Below are 14,256 nucleotides of genomic sequence, written 5' to 3' on the forward strand. Positions count from 1 at the left end.
AACAGAAGTTATATACATAATTTACTATACACAAATGTAGAACTGTAGTTATTACAATATTAATATAATCAGAAATTAAACAATTGTGCATATTCTGATCGATTAAGATTAAATGAAGACAATGGCTTCTTTTTGAGACTGTCATTCAGTAAACAGACCAGTTAAACTGAAAAATTACAGACCTATACTTAACACATCTTACAGATATTTGGATAAAAAACAGTCAAATTGCAGTACATCTGTTATACAGATATGGCAGTACATAAACTGAATATTAGCTACGATAATCATAATTGTGTTCAGTTAATGTAAATTAGCAAAAATTAAGACACTCCTAATCAAGCCTCACTTATGCCTGAAATATTCTTAGGTTCAAATTATTTTTAAACCAATTTTCTTGGGACGGGGTGTTGAAAGTTTTGATAGGAATTAAAATATCATGTTATACAAAACTTAAAACTGGTTTGAACAATTACACATTTAGACACATCATTCACATTTTGTACAATGTCATGTTTGGACCAAATTAACCTTGTGACTCGCCACTGACTCGGTATGTATTTTCAAGTACAGTCAACTCTCTAAATTTCGAACACCCTCAAAACCGAATCTCACATAAAACGACGATTTTGTAAGTCCCAACACCATCTCAAACGTGCAAGATATGCCTAGAATAGGACCTTATAAACCGAACTTCACAGAAAGTCGAACAAAATGGACAGTCCCATGGGTGGTTGGTACTTAGAGACTTGACTGTAGTGCACATGCTAACAAGGTCAGTGTTGAATCTAGTCAACCAGGCATTTCCTCATGACACACAAAACAAAATCTATACTTCCGTTTTGAAGAATAGCTACTGATACACTTTGCCATCTGACCGAATGCATCCCTTTTACTCCTTGTAATCACAGAACAGCTGTAGCTTCCTCCGATGCTCTGGTATTAGAACCAAACCACTGAAACGACACAATAAAGTAAGACAGCGGTTACACTTAAACATTCTGTGTACACAGCTGTAGTGACTGTTTATACTTCTCATACATATTTTATTTACATGTATAAGTATATAGTATACACGCTTATACATATTTGTACACACTTTGCAATGCTGTGCTTAATATTTCAAAGTTCAACACGAATTCACAGTAAATGTAGATGCAGGTGCGATTTTTTTACCCTGTGTCGACGTACCCTAAGTTGCTGTGAAACGTTGTCACTATTCTGTAGATGGAGCTCTTCAAGGCGGAGCAGAGCACCACAAGTCGCTGGCTGCCGTCCACGTACCCGGCCGAGCTTCTACTAGGTCGCCTCTGTAGTGGCGCCATCACCTTCACATGCTTGTCGAGGGCCTAGTGTGCATATAATTATAATCAATATAAGTCACAATAAAATCAAAATCAACAAGTTATTATTAGTAGCGTAGTTAGTGTGCATGGGAAAACTTACCATATTGCAATCAAGACACAACTTAAATTGAGTAGGAAACTGGGTTCGAAGTTTGCACGTTGAAAATCAACATCGCCAGTCAAAGTAGTGTTCTGTGAGTAACTCACTCAAGTCCAGGCGCAACATGTTTATATGCAAGATAGCGTGTCATAGTATGGTTTTGATGATATGTGCTACTATTCAATGTACTCCAAGCTGACTGATGGTATATGTCAATAGTATAGCATTATAGCTGTTCATCGATGAAATTCAAAACCTGCATCTCTGTCTGTGTGTCACATGTCTGTGTGACTCGGTGTTCACTGACCTGACAGACAGGTGTGGAGATAACTACAAATGTCATCGTCTTCTACGAACATTAACGCACTTACGGCTTGAAGCTCCAGTAAGGATGACACTATCCCTGAGAGGTCTTTCTGAACAACACCATACTCATCTTCTCCATACGATGCAGCGACCAAGTGTGAAAGAGCTAAGAAAAAAACAATTTGCATGTTGAAATGGAAAAAAATGATAATCGGACGATATAGATAGCTCATAGCAGGCAGAAAGCATTTGGTTATGTCAAAAGGAGTTTGCTATTCAAGAGCTTTTCTGAGCTGAGAAACGTGCCATCTAGTGAAAATCCTACTCCTTAGGTGTGGTATAGTAGCAAATGATGTCAACAATTATTCAACAATTTTATCACTTATGACGCCATAATAAGAGTCGGGCTTATGTTTGGAGCAGACGCCATGATACTTGCAGTTATCTCACAACACTGACATGGTATCATTATCATCACAGATTTCTCTGTGATGGGCATTTAATTCCTCAAGTACCAGAAACTTTATGCCATTCACCAATCTACAATTTTAACCAAAAATCTTACCACAAACTAGAAAAGCAGCTTTAAGTGTGGCATCAAATCTATGTTAGCACATACTTTTACAGAAATTACGATTTTGACATTTCCCTTGAGTGAACTTTATATGCAGGCCTAACTGTGATTGAATATTATACAACTGCTAGCGTATTTGCATTCATGCTTGTACAGTAAAACTTGCATAAGTCGACACGTTTGAGACCAGCATATCTGGGGTGATACATCATTAGAAGTGTTCCCAACTTTGATGTCATTAATGGTCATAATAACATATATATATATATATAATATAGTATATTATGGTCGCTGGTCATATATTGTTTGGTGGCTTTAATGTGGTTTTAGCGTTAGCGGTTAGGGTTGTAGGGTTCAGGATTATCAATAATTTCATCATTAATGCTCATCCAACACGTTAGGCGGACACTCCTTAATGGAGTTATCACCCCAGATACATTAGGATATATGTTAACGCTCCATTAGGAGTATTCCCAACTTTGATATCATTAATGATTAATGATTAGATGATTAATGATTAATGGATTGGAGTAATCCTACCTTAACCCTAGTACCCTAACTTAAATGACATAAACCACAAACTAATATATGAACCATGCCTATATATATATATGTTATTATGACCATTAATGACATTAAAGTTGGGAACACTCCTAATGGAGTATCACCCAAACAAGGCGATTCAAACAATCTGTCTGCGACAGCCAGCTCGCGCATTCCCTAGACCATACACTGCGCCATCGGCATTTCTGATGAAGACTTACAAATGGGAAATTACTGTTGTTTGTATTACATGAGACTTGTCTGAGGGCGTCGACTTGTACATAATGACGACTTATTAATGTCGACTTAGGCGGGGCTATTCCAATGGATTTACTATGAAAGCGAATCGGGACTTTGACTTCCATGTCGACTTACGCGAATTGACGACTTAGACGATGATGACTTATGCTAGTTTAACTGTACTTATTTTTCTAGGGCTATCAACCAATTATTAAATAACAGGTTATCTACCTTCGATAGACCATACACAGAGCTGAGTCTCACACAGTATTTCAAGTGTCTTTGTTTCTGGCAGATCACTAATGAAGTATGCCACAGCTGGCCTTCTTCTGAAGTCTTCTACAATCTGCAAGGGAAATAAATCCGAATAGCAATGAATTTGAAAGCAAACCAGAGAGCTTTTCCGGCTGAAACATTTCCATAGGTGCACTTAATCTGAATCTTCAACAGTTTGAACAAAAACATACCTGATATACTTTGTAGTGAAGCCATGTCTTGTACACAGGAACACTACCAGTAACCAATGTACCATGAGCTGAAAATCAAGAATGAATTATTTGCTTCACATTTGTAATGAAACGGCACAGCCAAGGTTTGTCACAGTATGGCATTGAAAATGTCTGTGTTGGGTTGCATCTGGGCAAATGTTTAGGGTTGAAAGGAAGCCAAATAAAAAATATAAATATACACACAACAAGTGTTACCAGGCCCATCAGAATTTTAAATTCCAATTAAAATTATAAAATTTTAAATGAGAAATATAGTCCAACAATTGACAAAGTAAATGAAAACTTTTTCTGAGCATTTACCAGGTTCTATAATGCACTAGCATGCATGCTTTGCCTGCTGAAAATAATGATAAAGTATATGCTATGGAGTAGCAAACCAAACATTTGCTGATCCATTGATCCATTCTGACATTATGATTAAGGTGATCTGTCATGCAATATATAGAATACACTTTATAATGCATAAGACGTATGGTGTAGCAACCAATTAGTCAAGCATAGCCATAGCAGCGCGCCAGAGTGATACTCTCCCTGCCACGTGATCACTGTACGTACAGTTGTAGTATCTATAGGGCCAGTCATATTTGCCAGCCTGTCCCGGTGAGGCAGACTTTGCCCTGTAAGGTGTAGCTGCACGTGGAATGCCCTGTCCCTGGGAAGCCGGTGACATGAGCTGGCATTTCAGCGAGTCCTTTGCTGCATGGTGATCTATGAAGGCACACACCAACCTCACTTTACGTTGATTTGACGACTTATTATGCTTGCTAACTTATTAAAACCTGTGTCGTTGCGATGCTATACACACAATGCTTGTTATGCAATGATAATTTTACATTTTTGTCTAACAAAATTTATGTATTGGAAATTGTCACGTAAGAGGCTAGTTGACTGACAAAGTATTTAACCAAACCGCAGAGTTCATGTTTCAGATTGTTGAGCCCTCGGTAAGTGCAGCATATTAAAACTCTCGCGGTAATCAATTACCAGCCACCGACAGATTCAAGAGGTACTACTACAAACGGTTGTCGGGAGAGCGAGATTATGTAAACACAGGCATAATTAACGATTAATGGATACACACAATGACTCACTTCTACTTACACACACCTGCGGTAGTGTAATTGCTTGCCCTGTCACTGCCGTACGACTGGCTCCTACTCTCGTTGAAGAGGGTTAGCTTATTCACATGATGCTCTATGACTGTCATGCACTCTGTCTGTACGTAATTCCAGTTATGTGGATGGCCGCCTGCAATAGATTTAAGCATGTAAAACTCTGATAAGACTATAGAACTTATTGAACGTATTAACTACATTAGAAAATAAATGTCAATACATTGCTGGCAACTTATTAGGAAATGAGATGCAGAATCTAGGGACAAACTCTGGTTTCATCAATTTTTTTTCAACTAAAGATGAATTACCATTATAGAATGATATACAAAAGGGATAATGCAGCACTATATTCTAGTTCTCATCTTTAATCCTTGGAATGCAACAGAATGTGCAATCACACGCCAGTGTTTTTTTAATTCTACAGGGAAAATACTACCTGTCACCCTTTCACGACCTCAAAAAATTCCTTACATGACATAGAAATGTGTATGCCGAAAAGATTACAAACTAAACAAATTGCATGAAGGCGTTATAACAACTGAAAGGAGTTACTGTATTGCGTTATGATGACAGGTCTAAGAGATTTACCAGGCTGAGACAGACTGAATATCTCTCTCCTTCTCTTGGGGGATTGCTGTGAAAGCATCCACAGGTCCAGAAAGCCAAGATACTGAAGAACAGAACAAATATTAAACAACGTTCTTACCAACAACATTTTTTATGCATTGGTAACATGGAATAGCCTGATAGCGGAGCTCCGAGTGGGCCGAAGGCCCGCGAGAGCAGAGCACCACACATATAGGATGAGTGTATTTTTTTGCTGGACTTCGTGGTATGGTACCCCCCATCCCATAGTGCATTGCGCTTAGGCTTGCCTATAATAGTATATATATATATATATATATATATGTGTGTTTTCCATTGTTTCGATTGCTCCATTTCAAAACAAATTGTTGTTCTAGCAACGATTAGCTTGCACGTATGTGTGTGTGCGTGCGTGCATGCGCACATGTGTGTACGCGCGTGAGCATATTATATATATATAATATATATATATATATATATATATATATATATATGCGTGTATATAAAACCCCAATCAATTGTGTATTATAATTACACTGGCATTTCCAGTTGACCTTACGTAGTAACACTCTCTTATTGTCGTGTACAAATGTACGTATCTTAAATTTTATTGGGAGCTCTGCGCTTAGTCTTGCCTATATATATATTAATAGTGAGCAGTCCCTTGAGAGTGTGAGTTTTACCATTTTATATGTTATACCAGCCACCTAACATGACTGATCAACAGGGAAAATTGTGAGAAGTTACAGCGAGCTGGTTTTCCCATTTTTGTTCAAAGAATAATCGCCATTGCCTTACTAGCAGAATGTTTCTGTAAATATAGCCTCTAAATCACGGAAGCACACAATTAAACATTTTGCTATGAAGACCATGTTTGTGCTTCACCTTATAATACTGTTTTGCACTCATGCTAAGCCATACCTTAACAAGAGGATGGGTGGCTGAAAGCGCTTGATGCAGGCACCTATTTCTGTCATCGTGGAATGAGCTCTCAACGGGAAACTGGAAAGGCTGCAACGGAATGACGAATGCAAGATTTTCTCACACACGTCGCATCAACGTTCTCACAATTTTAGAAGCATATGCTGCAATGACGTCAGCATCGTATTACCTAGAGCTAGAAAAGCACACACACACTGCACATCTGTACAGAACTCGACCGTTTAGCTAAAATTCTACGCAACACGTCGACCAAGACCACACTCCCTGAAACCGCTTCATCGAACGTCGCTCGAGCGATCTCCTCCTTCCTCTCCGCCCAACAAAACCCTCCCCCGCCCACGTTGAACGCGCCCGGGGACGCCGTGCGATAACAATCACCTCTGTGACGTAGACCTTGAAGATGTGCAGCGCCAGGTTCCACGTGCAGAGCACGAGGGTGCCGCTCGCCCACGTCGTGACGAGCAGGGACAGGTCCAGCATGCCCCACAGTGAGCTGAAGGAGATGACGTCGCTATGCTGCACGCCCAGCGCCGACAGCAGCAGCGTCTTCAAGTAGCCTCCTGCGCACACCCGTGCGACGTCACAACGCCATCAAACACACATCACGAGTGGAAAGTAGCGTGTGCACGTTACTCGTAAGTGTTTGCGTTACAGGTTTTTTTTAAATCAAAATTATGGCTAATATATATATTGTTGAACCTTCGGGTGACAAGGTTGCTCTTAAACTAGCTAAAAATACAAAACTTATCACACGCTTTCGTGTAATCTTTTGCAGGCAATATTTAGTCATTTAACTTTTAGCCAATGAAGCTGTATTTAAAATTGCTTATAATATAACAATTACTGTGGAAAACGTATTATTGTGTCTTGGTAAAATCGAAAGTGTCAACACCAATGAAGATGTTGTATGGGGGCTGCTGGACAGATCATGATAAATGCATCAGAAAGGGATAAAAATCTCTAGTCACTGGTCTATTCATGTTAAGATTTATTCTTGCATGTTACTATCTAACTACCAGGCGTAGCAGAAGTAGGTAGCCATGCTATGCTTCTTTTCCCCTGTACTGTGGTAAAACTCACCAAATAAGAAATAGAGTATGTAGTAATATCCTAGTCGTCTCGCTGCACTTATGGACGAAGCAATGAACACAGGAACGATGAAGCTCTTCACTTTAAAAAATTTTGTTTGCTGAAAAACGAAAAACCGGAGATAATTAAGCATCGAGCAAAACACGACAGAAGTAGACTTGCATATGTAAATTAGGCCATCCTTGAAAAATTCTATGTTTGCTGTCCCCGACCCATGATTTTTTTAGTGGGTAGGTAAGTAGGTCTTTTTTTGTGAGGCATAATAGTTATTTTAAGTCTGTCCTCATATTTGCCACACATGCTTTGTGTTTCAGTCTTAACTACGAGGAATGTAAGAAAAAAAAAATGGAACCCAAAATGTCCAAAAAAACTTTTGGGTCGCGGCTATTTTCGTGGGTAGGTCGGAGGACAGCAAACATATAATTTTTTAAGGATGGCCTTACATGTAAACGACGATGTAAATTTCATCAAACATGTTTCTAAGAATTACATCAAAGACTTGACTTTAAATATTACCTAAACAGACACTAGCAAAATTTTTGGTGTGATAATATTTTTAGCCTAGTTCACATTTCATGATTTTGTTCGACTGCACTTATACTTTCCAAGTGGTATGACGACATTACTATTTCTGACTTCCTGTGGTATTGTTAGGTACAGTGAAATCACAAATTTGTTTTGCACATTAAAAGCATCTGATTGTGTTATAAGTTAATTAAGACTTAACTTGTGTTATTAAGTTAATTAAGAAACGAAAATTGCAAAGAAAATGAAATACATATATTACCTAAGTCATAATCGGTCATTCAACCTTCTTACCCAGTTTTTGTCCTATGGCTCTTCCCTATTTTTTAATTCAGTATAATGTAATTGCAGTAGCACATACCTGGATTATAGGAAATGAAATGCAGTTGTTGCCACACTTGAAGTACACTACGGAGTAGATGGCTCCCACGAACAATGCATGAAGCACGACAAAGAAATATCGCTCATTCAGACACAAACTGCAAGAAATACATACCACACTTGTATTCAAGCAATATTACAATGCATGCCAACCTACTGCAGCATTCCTGCCAAATTGTGAAACATTCTGATATTGTTAAACAATTAATTTCCTTCTGTAAATGTCCATTATTACAATTAACACAACGTAGATGTCAGCAAAAATCACTATTGTAAAGTGAGGTGATTTTTATCAGTTAACTTTCTTATTGATATTGAACAGAAAAAATTGGCTTTACTCTAAATAAACACTAATTTAGCTCAAATAAGTATTAGCGCTTTCCTTCTAATTATTGGTGGAAACATGTATCCTTGAAGTGATAAAATTGCAATTTGGTTTTCTAGCTTTTTGAGATTAATGCAATAAAAACGGTTATCGCTTAAGGCCATGCATATTCATGTATTAATTCAATTTGTATTTAACACCAGCCAGCAAAGCAGGCAAGCGCGTACATTTCCTTGTTCACTCCTTCTATCAAACAGATAGAGGTGAGGTTGTGGTACTCTTTTGGCAGACCTCTCATGAATAACCAGGTGATGAGTGCAGCTGCGAACGCGTGACCTAGCGCATGAGCGATTTTCCTCCCATGAAGCATACTGCCAATCGTCAGCAGTCGAGTCCGATAGAAAGTAGGAACAACTGAAAATATTAATTATGTACACATAATAATGACCCCAGAACAATTTTATTTCACCTACATCTTTTCTTGATACCTATAAAATTTTATATTGACAAAATCTTTTTTATTTATATTCATAATGTTAACTAGAAAATTAAAGCTACTATATCAATACACACCAGCCACATATCTATAATTTGTGATCACGTAAAATGTTAAGCAAAACTCGGGAAAGTTTGTTGCTTGAAATTCATCCTTTACTGATCATTACTCACTGTTTTGGGATGCGCAAAGAAATGGCTAGGGATGAATAATATTGCTTCTACTTACCTGCATAGTAAGAGGAGTTCAGCGATGCAATGACTGCTGTAGTAATTCCAATAAGGAATAAATGAAACCATGTCATCAGAGAGAGCATCTGCCACAGCCAGTCTAGAACACAAACACAAACAATAACAATTTGTATGTGTCATAAATGCACATGTGACAGAAACCCCTTCATAAGATATTAACAATTATTTCTGATCAACGATACAGTAAACGGTTTTTAAGTGAATGTGTATAGATAATAAAACATTATTTTGCAATGCATGATGATTAAAATAATATATATTGTTCATGTATAGTCCTTGAATCGTCTTATTGATTTGAACCCACCTGTAATCCAAGTTATTAAATGTATAGGGTAAAACCCTGCAATCAAGGTAAATCCAAAGAACAAAGCTGGTAGTAGTATCAGCGACCATACGACACTTGCTCCAGCTCTCCACGAAAACACCTGTAATGTTCATGATGAATTTTCTTACATGTAAGCCACCAAATTAATTTCAAGACAACTACAATAAATCCTACCTATGTTCAGTAATACAAATATGTCCTGGGCACTCAAGTTACTGAAACGATTATGGTTACACTCCCACAGTAATAACTGTGTTATGGGAAATGATTAGAATAATGCAATTTCACGTATAAATTCCTATTTAGATATTAGAAGTAATATATATATAATGCCGTGGAAAATATCCTCTCCACCCTACCTACATTAAAAAATACTCTACCTGACTGACGAACCACTGCTGAAGACTCGGCAACATAATTCCACTTTGTACAGGTTGCATAGTGATGTTGCCTGCTTAAACTTCAAAATCAATTTAAAAAATCTGGAAAATGTAACAATAGAAATCCTTACATAGCGACTATGGCCACAACACAATAGAGATGAAATATATAAGCTGGATTTAAAGTTTATGTATAGGCACATGAACCTACATGACATGTGTTCATGAACTAAGTTCTCAAAAAGAGAAACACACGACAATAAGTGATATCGGAAAGTCCAGCTGTGTTATTTAGGTCATAGAACAAGGGGGATAAAATGGCCGAGGTACGCTTAGGAAAGTACATGATTAATGTAAACACTCTAGCGTTTTTGCATTAACACAAAATATCCCAAATGACCACAATCATATTTGGAAATGTTTCTGTAAACAGAAACACACATGTGAATTGAAGTACGATGTTAGTGAAGAGAATTATAGATCAAAAACATAGACTAGTACTATCGTAACTATGTTATATATATAGGCAACTTATGCTGATAGGGTCTATGTACCCCAGGGTACTGCCGGAACGTACCCTCGCCCACTACTGATGTCGCAAAATTTGAAATATACATACAGACCTGTATGATATCTTTATAAAGTTGGATTGGAGTAGGAAACTGTAAAACCAAGAAGAAATTTCAACCTATATACACTGATGCGCGCAATCCTTTTGCAAATATCGCAATGATCAGGAATGCGTTTTCCTTTAGCAATGTTTACGACATTTTCACGCATTTTCGCGCGAGATTTTTGAAAGATGGCTCCAAGTGTTGTGGTGGAACAGGAAAATTTGTATGATTATCTTAATGGGTTGGAAATGTATAGACTCGCTGACACTTGTAGAAAGGGTCGGGAGGTGAAACGTAACAGGGTAAGGGTTACGAATATTTTGCGGGAACGGACTGGAAATAAGGAACGGGAGCATAAAGCGGCGCGATTCCTGCCAACAAGCGGTATGTATTACGACATCAGCTGAAAGTCAGGGTACGGTTTGGAGTAGGCGAGGTACGGTCCGGCATATTAGATAGTTACCAGGGTACGGTCCGGTACCCAGGGTACGCTCCGGCAGTACCCTGGGGGACATATACCCTATCAGCGCAACGTATCACCCCTCTTATCCGATCTCAATATGGCGGCAGGGACTTTCCGATATATGGCTTATCAGTGATCACACCAAAAAACAGTTATGTATTGCAACACTGTGTTGCGATTGACTATAGACGTTTATTCTCATAACCACTTCAGACTAGTGAACCTAGATGAATACTAGATGAATAATATGCAACTCTATTGATTATACACCAAAGGTAGGAGCACCACTGAACATGTCTTCACCATCAAGATTCTGACAGACAAAGCTATAAACGCAGCCGATTACGACCTACACATTCTACTTTTCGACATGTCTAAAGCGTTTGACAAAATTGAAAAAAAATCAAATACCAGCTAAACTACAGAGAGCCAACCTAGAAACCAATAAAGGAAAAACAGAATATCATCTAATCAGAAAAAACGGCCCTTGTGATTGGAAAATGTGCAAATATTTAAGATCGAAAATTAACACAGAAGAGGATATTAAAAGAAGAAAGATCCTAGCTACCGATGTTTTCAACAAACTGAAAAATATTCTCTTGTCTGGCTACATATCTCTGGAAATTAAACTTAGTATTTTTGAAGCTTTCGTCTCCAGCGTCTTTCTTTATAACAGTGAGCTATGGGTGCTCACGGCACATCTGGAGAACAGAGTCGATGTCATCCAAAGACGTTTCCTGCGAAAGATCCTACATATAAAATTACTGGACAAGGTCAGAAATGAGATACTCTATAAGAAGATCAACACCATCCCATGGAGCGCTACCATTAAAATCAGGAGACTCCGATGGCTGGGCCATGCGATGAGACTGCCACCAACAGCTCCAGCTCAGAAAGCAACCGCTGAGTATTTTCGACCTGTGTGAAGGGATCCCGGACGACCAAAAACAACCTGGTTCGATGTGGTGAAGAAAGATCTTGAGAGAGTAAATTTCCCTATTAGTGGTGACGTGTGGAACAACGTACGTCTACTGGCAAATGATCGTGAGCTCTGGAGGCTAAGAGTTATGGGCGCAATGACTGCTATGGTCAGAAAGCGTTCGCAGTAGTAGTATTAGTAGTATTGATTATACAATGATTCAGGTGGATGAATTAATGATAGGGTCAGCTGTTATTGATTCCGTGCATAAAACTAAGGTAAAGACAGAAACAGTCCAACATATGCATTGATAATTATGTGTCGATACACGTTTCAAATATTATTAGAGGGGTGACAAAACATTCAACATCAACTTCAAGTGCCAAAGCTGTTTTGCTCATGTATAGTCTAGATTGTCATGACCTGTTATTGTTAACAACTGGACGTGATGCGGCCATGATGACGAGGCGCGCCGTTGATTGAAACTTTGTGTCTTTCAATCACAGCCTACGTCGCACCAGAGTTTTATATTTTTAAATATGGGGACCCATTGGACCACCAAATCGCCGATCTCAGGAACTAGGGCATTCTGCTAAGCTAGAACGGTTTCCTACGATAGAGTTTGGTACAAATACGAAAATAACATGCTGTTTAGCGCACTGATTTAGTGGTGTCAGTTAGTCACGGATATGTCACAGTAAGTACTAACCGTATATGTTTCACATAAGTTCACCTATTTTCCACACAGGTGGTCGATCATTGTGAAAAATTGTGTGAAGATTTATTTTTATTGAGACGTTCCAAGTGCCTGTGCTTTCATCAGTCTTGTACGTCAATGCACGTGCGCCAAGAGCCATAAACTCAACACAATTTTATCTCTGTTATTATTTACGCCTGAATGCGTGATTGATCAGGGAGGGGGTGCATGTAAAAGGGAGACATTTTATTTGGGGTTCCGAAAAACACAATTCCACTTGACAATTTCATGGGCCATTTCAATTGGACGCTCTGCATATTGGACCCCCAACAAGCCCTTTGACTGACTAGTCAAGAAACTCAAAGGTCTGTATATTGCTTTTATTTAGCCGCCGATAGTTCTTATTTAGAATAAAGTCTTCATTGTTATCTTCAAAAACTACAGACCATCCGCTGACCGCTGTGGAGACGTGCGCCGGGCTTCGAATTTGGCGCACGTCTCCACTGCGGACAGCGCTTCATACTTGAACATCTCCGCGGTCGCGTGCGCATATCCCGCTCTATCATATCCCCTATTAGCGCTCAGGATCAACAGCAAAGCTGTGCCACACAATCTTGTATCATGTCTCCGAGTCTCTCCGGATTTGAGTTAGCTCTAGTAACTGTAGCCCGCGTACAGTTGCCGGGTATGGCCGCTGGCGCAACTTGCCAGCAGCAACTGTACGCGGGCTATAGTTACTAGAGCTAGATTTGAGTGTAGGCTTCAAGTGCCTGTGGGCACAGGCACTTAGAGCGTTTCAATAAAATATAATGCTAAATAAATAGAAAATCTATTTACTACCAAAGTCTTAATGTTTCTATACTCTCTTTCACCCAGTGAAAAAAATACAGGGGGCTCGGGGCGATTTAGCCCCCGAAATGCCAAAAAGAGCCCCGAAAATGGCAAAAAGAGCCCCCGTAGATTTGCATAGAGTTCAATGAAAACCAAATTTTAGAGTGCTATTTTCATGCACGCGAGCTTGAAAAGTAGCCCCTGAAAAATAAATTTTTCCCTGCTTTCACCTATTATTGCCGACAATTTCCTGTAAATGCCGTCCAAATGCTCATCTGTGAACACACGCCGCCGCCATGCATTGCTGCTGCCGCTGCACACTGACACATATATATATATATATACAGAGTTACACGGTCTTCGATTTCCTAAATGCCCGGCAGTTTTTAATTTTCAGCGTTATCTCAAGTAAACAAAGGTTAGGGTTAGGGTTAGGAATAGACTGAATAATTCTGTCCCATATAACCTTTTTTATGTTTTGGCGAGGGTTATTGGAGACCATCAAGACCAATAACCCTCACCAAAATATAAAAAAGGTTATATGGGACAGAATTATTCGGTCTAGGTTAGGAACTGCCGGGCATTTAGTAAATCGAAGACCGTGCCCGCCTGCCGGGCATTTAGCCACTCTGTATATATATATATGTGTCAGTATGCAGCCGCAGCAGCAATGCATGGCAGCGGCGTGTGTTTACAGATG

The 14,256-nt window shown here is 38.9% G+C and overlaps 2 protein-coding genes across 6 annotated transcripts in view; one reads left to right on the forward strand and one right to left on the reverse strand.

The window, feature by feature from the left end:
- LOC106806001 (nucleoporin NDC1-like) overlaps positions 1-14,256 on the reverse strand; it is a 14,730-nt gene continuing 474 nt past the window's right edge. For 4 of the 5 annotated variants that reach the window (XM_014807827.1, XM_014807826.1, XM_014807823.1 and 1 more), the window contains exons 2-17: positions 10,033-10,134; positions 9,632-9,752; positions 9,305-9,406; positions 8,808-8,994; positions 8,236-8,353; positions 7,341-7,449; positions 6,639-6,820; positions 6,240-6,329; positions 5,322-5,403; positions 4,720-4,866; positions 4,174-4,326; positions 3,577-3,644; positions 3,341-3,455; positions 1,818-1,918; positions 1,192-1,349; positions 1-956 (exon numbers count right to left, since the gene is read on the reverse strand). In XM_014807827.1, the coding sequence (XP_014663313.1) occupies positions 893-956; positions 1,192-1,349; positions 1,818-1,918; positions 3,341-3,455; positions 3,577-3,644; positions 4,174-4,326; positions 4,720-4,866; positions 5,322-5,403; positions 6,240-6,329; positions 6,639-6,820; positions 7,341-7,449; positions 8,236-8,353; positions 8,808-8,994; positions 9,305-9,406; positions 9,632-9,752; positions 10,033-10,092 (1,857 nt within the window). In that variant the 5' untranslated portion in view covers positions 10,093-10,134 and the 3' untranslated portion in view covers positions 1-892. The remainder of the gene's footprint in view (positions 957-1,191; positions 1,350-1,817; positions 1,919-3,340; positions 3,456-3,576; positions 3,645-4,173; positions 4,327-4,719; positions 4,867-5,321; positions 5,404-6,239; positions 6,330-6,638; positions 6,821-7,340; positions 7,450-8,235; positions 8,354-8,807; positions 8,995-9,304; positions 9,407-9,631; positions 9,753-10,032; positions 10,135-14,256) is intronic. The other variant, XM_014807828.1, reaches the window with a different exon arrangement.
- LOC106806002 (uncharacterized protein C45G9.7-like) overlaps positions 4,535-14,256 on the forward strand; it is a 25,614-nt gene continuing 15,892 nt past the window's right edge. Inside the window, exons 1-2 of the mRNA XM_014807829.1 lie at positions 4,535-4,540; positions 12,947-12,949. Of these exons, the coding sequence (XP_014663315.1) occupies positions 4,539-4,540; positions 12,947-12,949 (5 nt within the window). The 5' untranslated portion in view covers positions 4,535-4,538. The remainder of the gene's footprint in view (positions 4,541-12,946; positions 12,950-14,256) is intronic.

Source organism: Priapulus caudatus, unplaced genomic scaffold, assembly GCF_000485595.1.
Source record: "Priapulus caudatus unplaced genomic scaffold, Priapulus_caudatus-5.0.1 Scaffold136, whole genome shotgun sequence".
Lineage (NCBI taxonomy): Eukaryota > Metazoa > Priapulida > Priapulimorpha > Priapulimorphida > Priapulidae > Priapulus > Priapulus caudatus.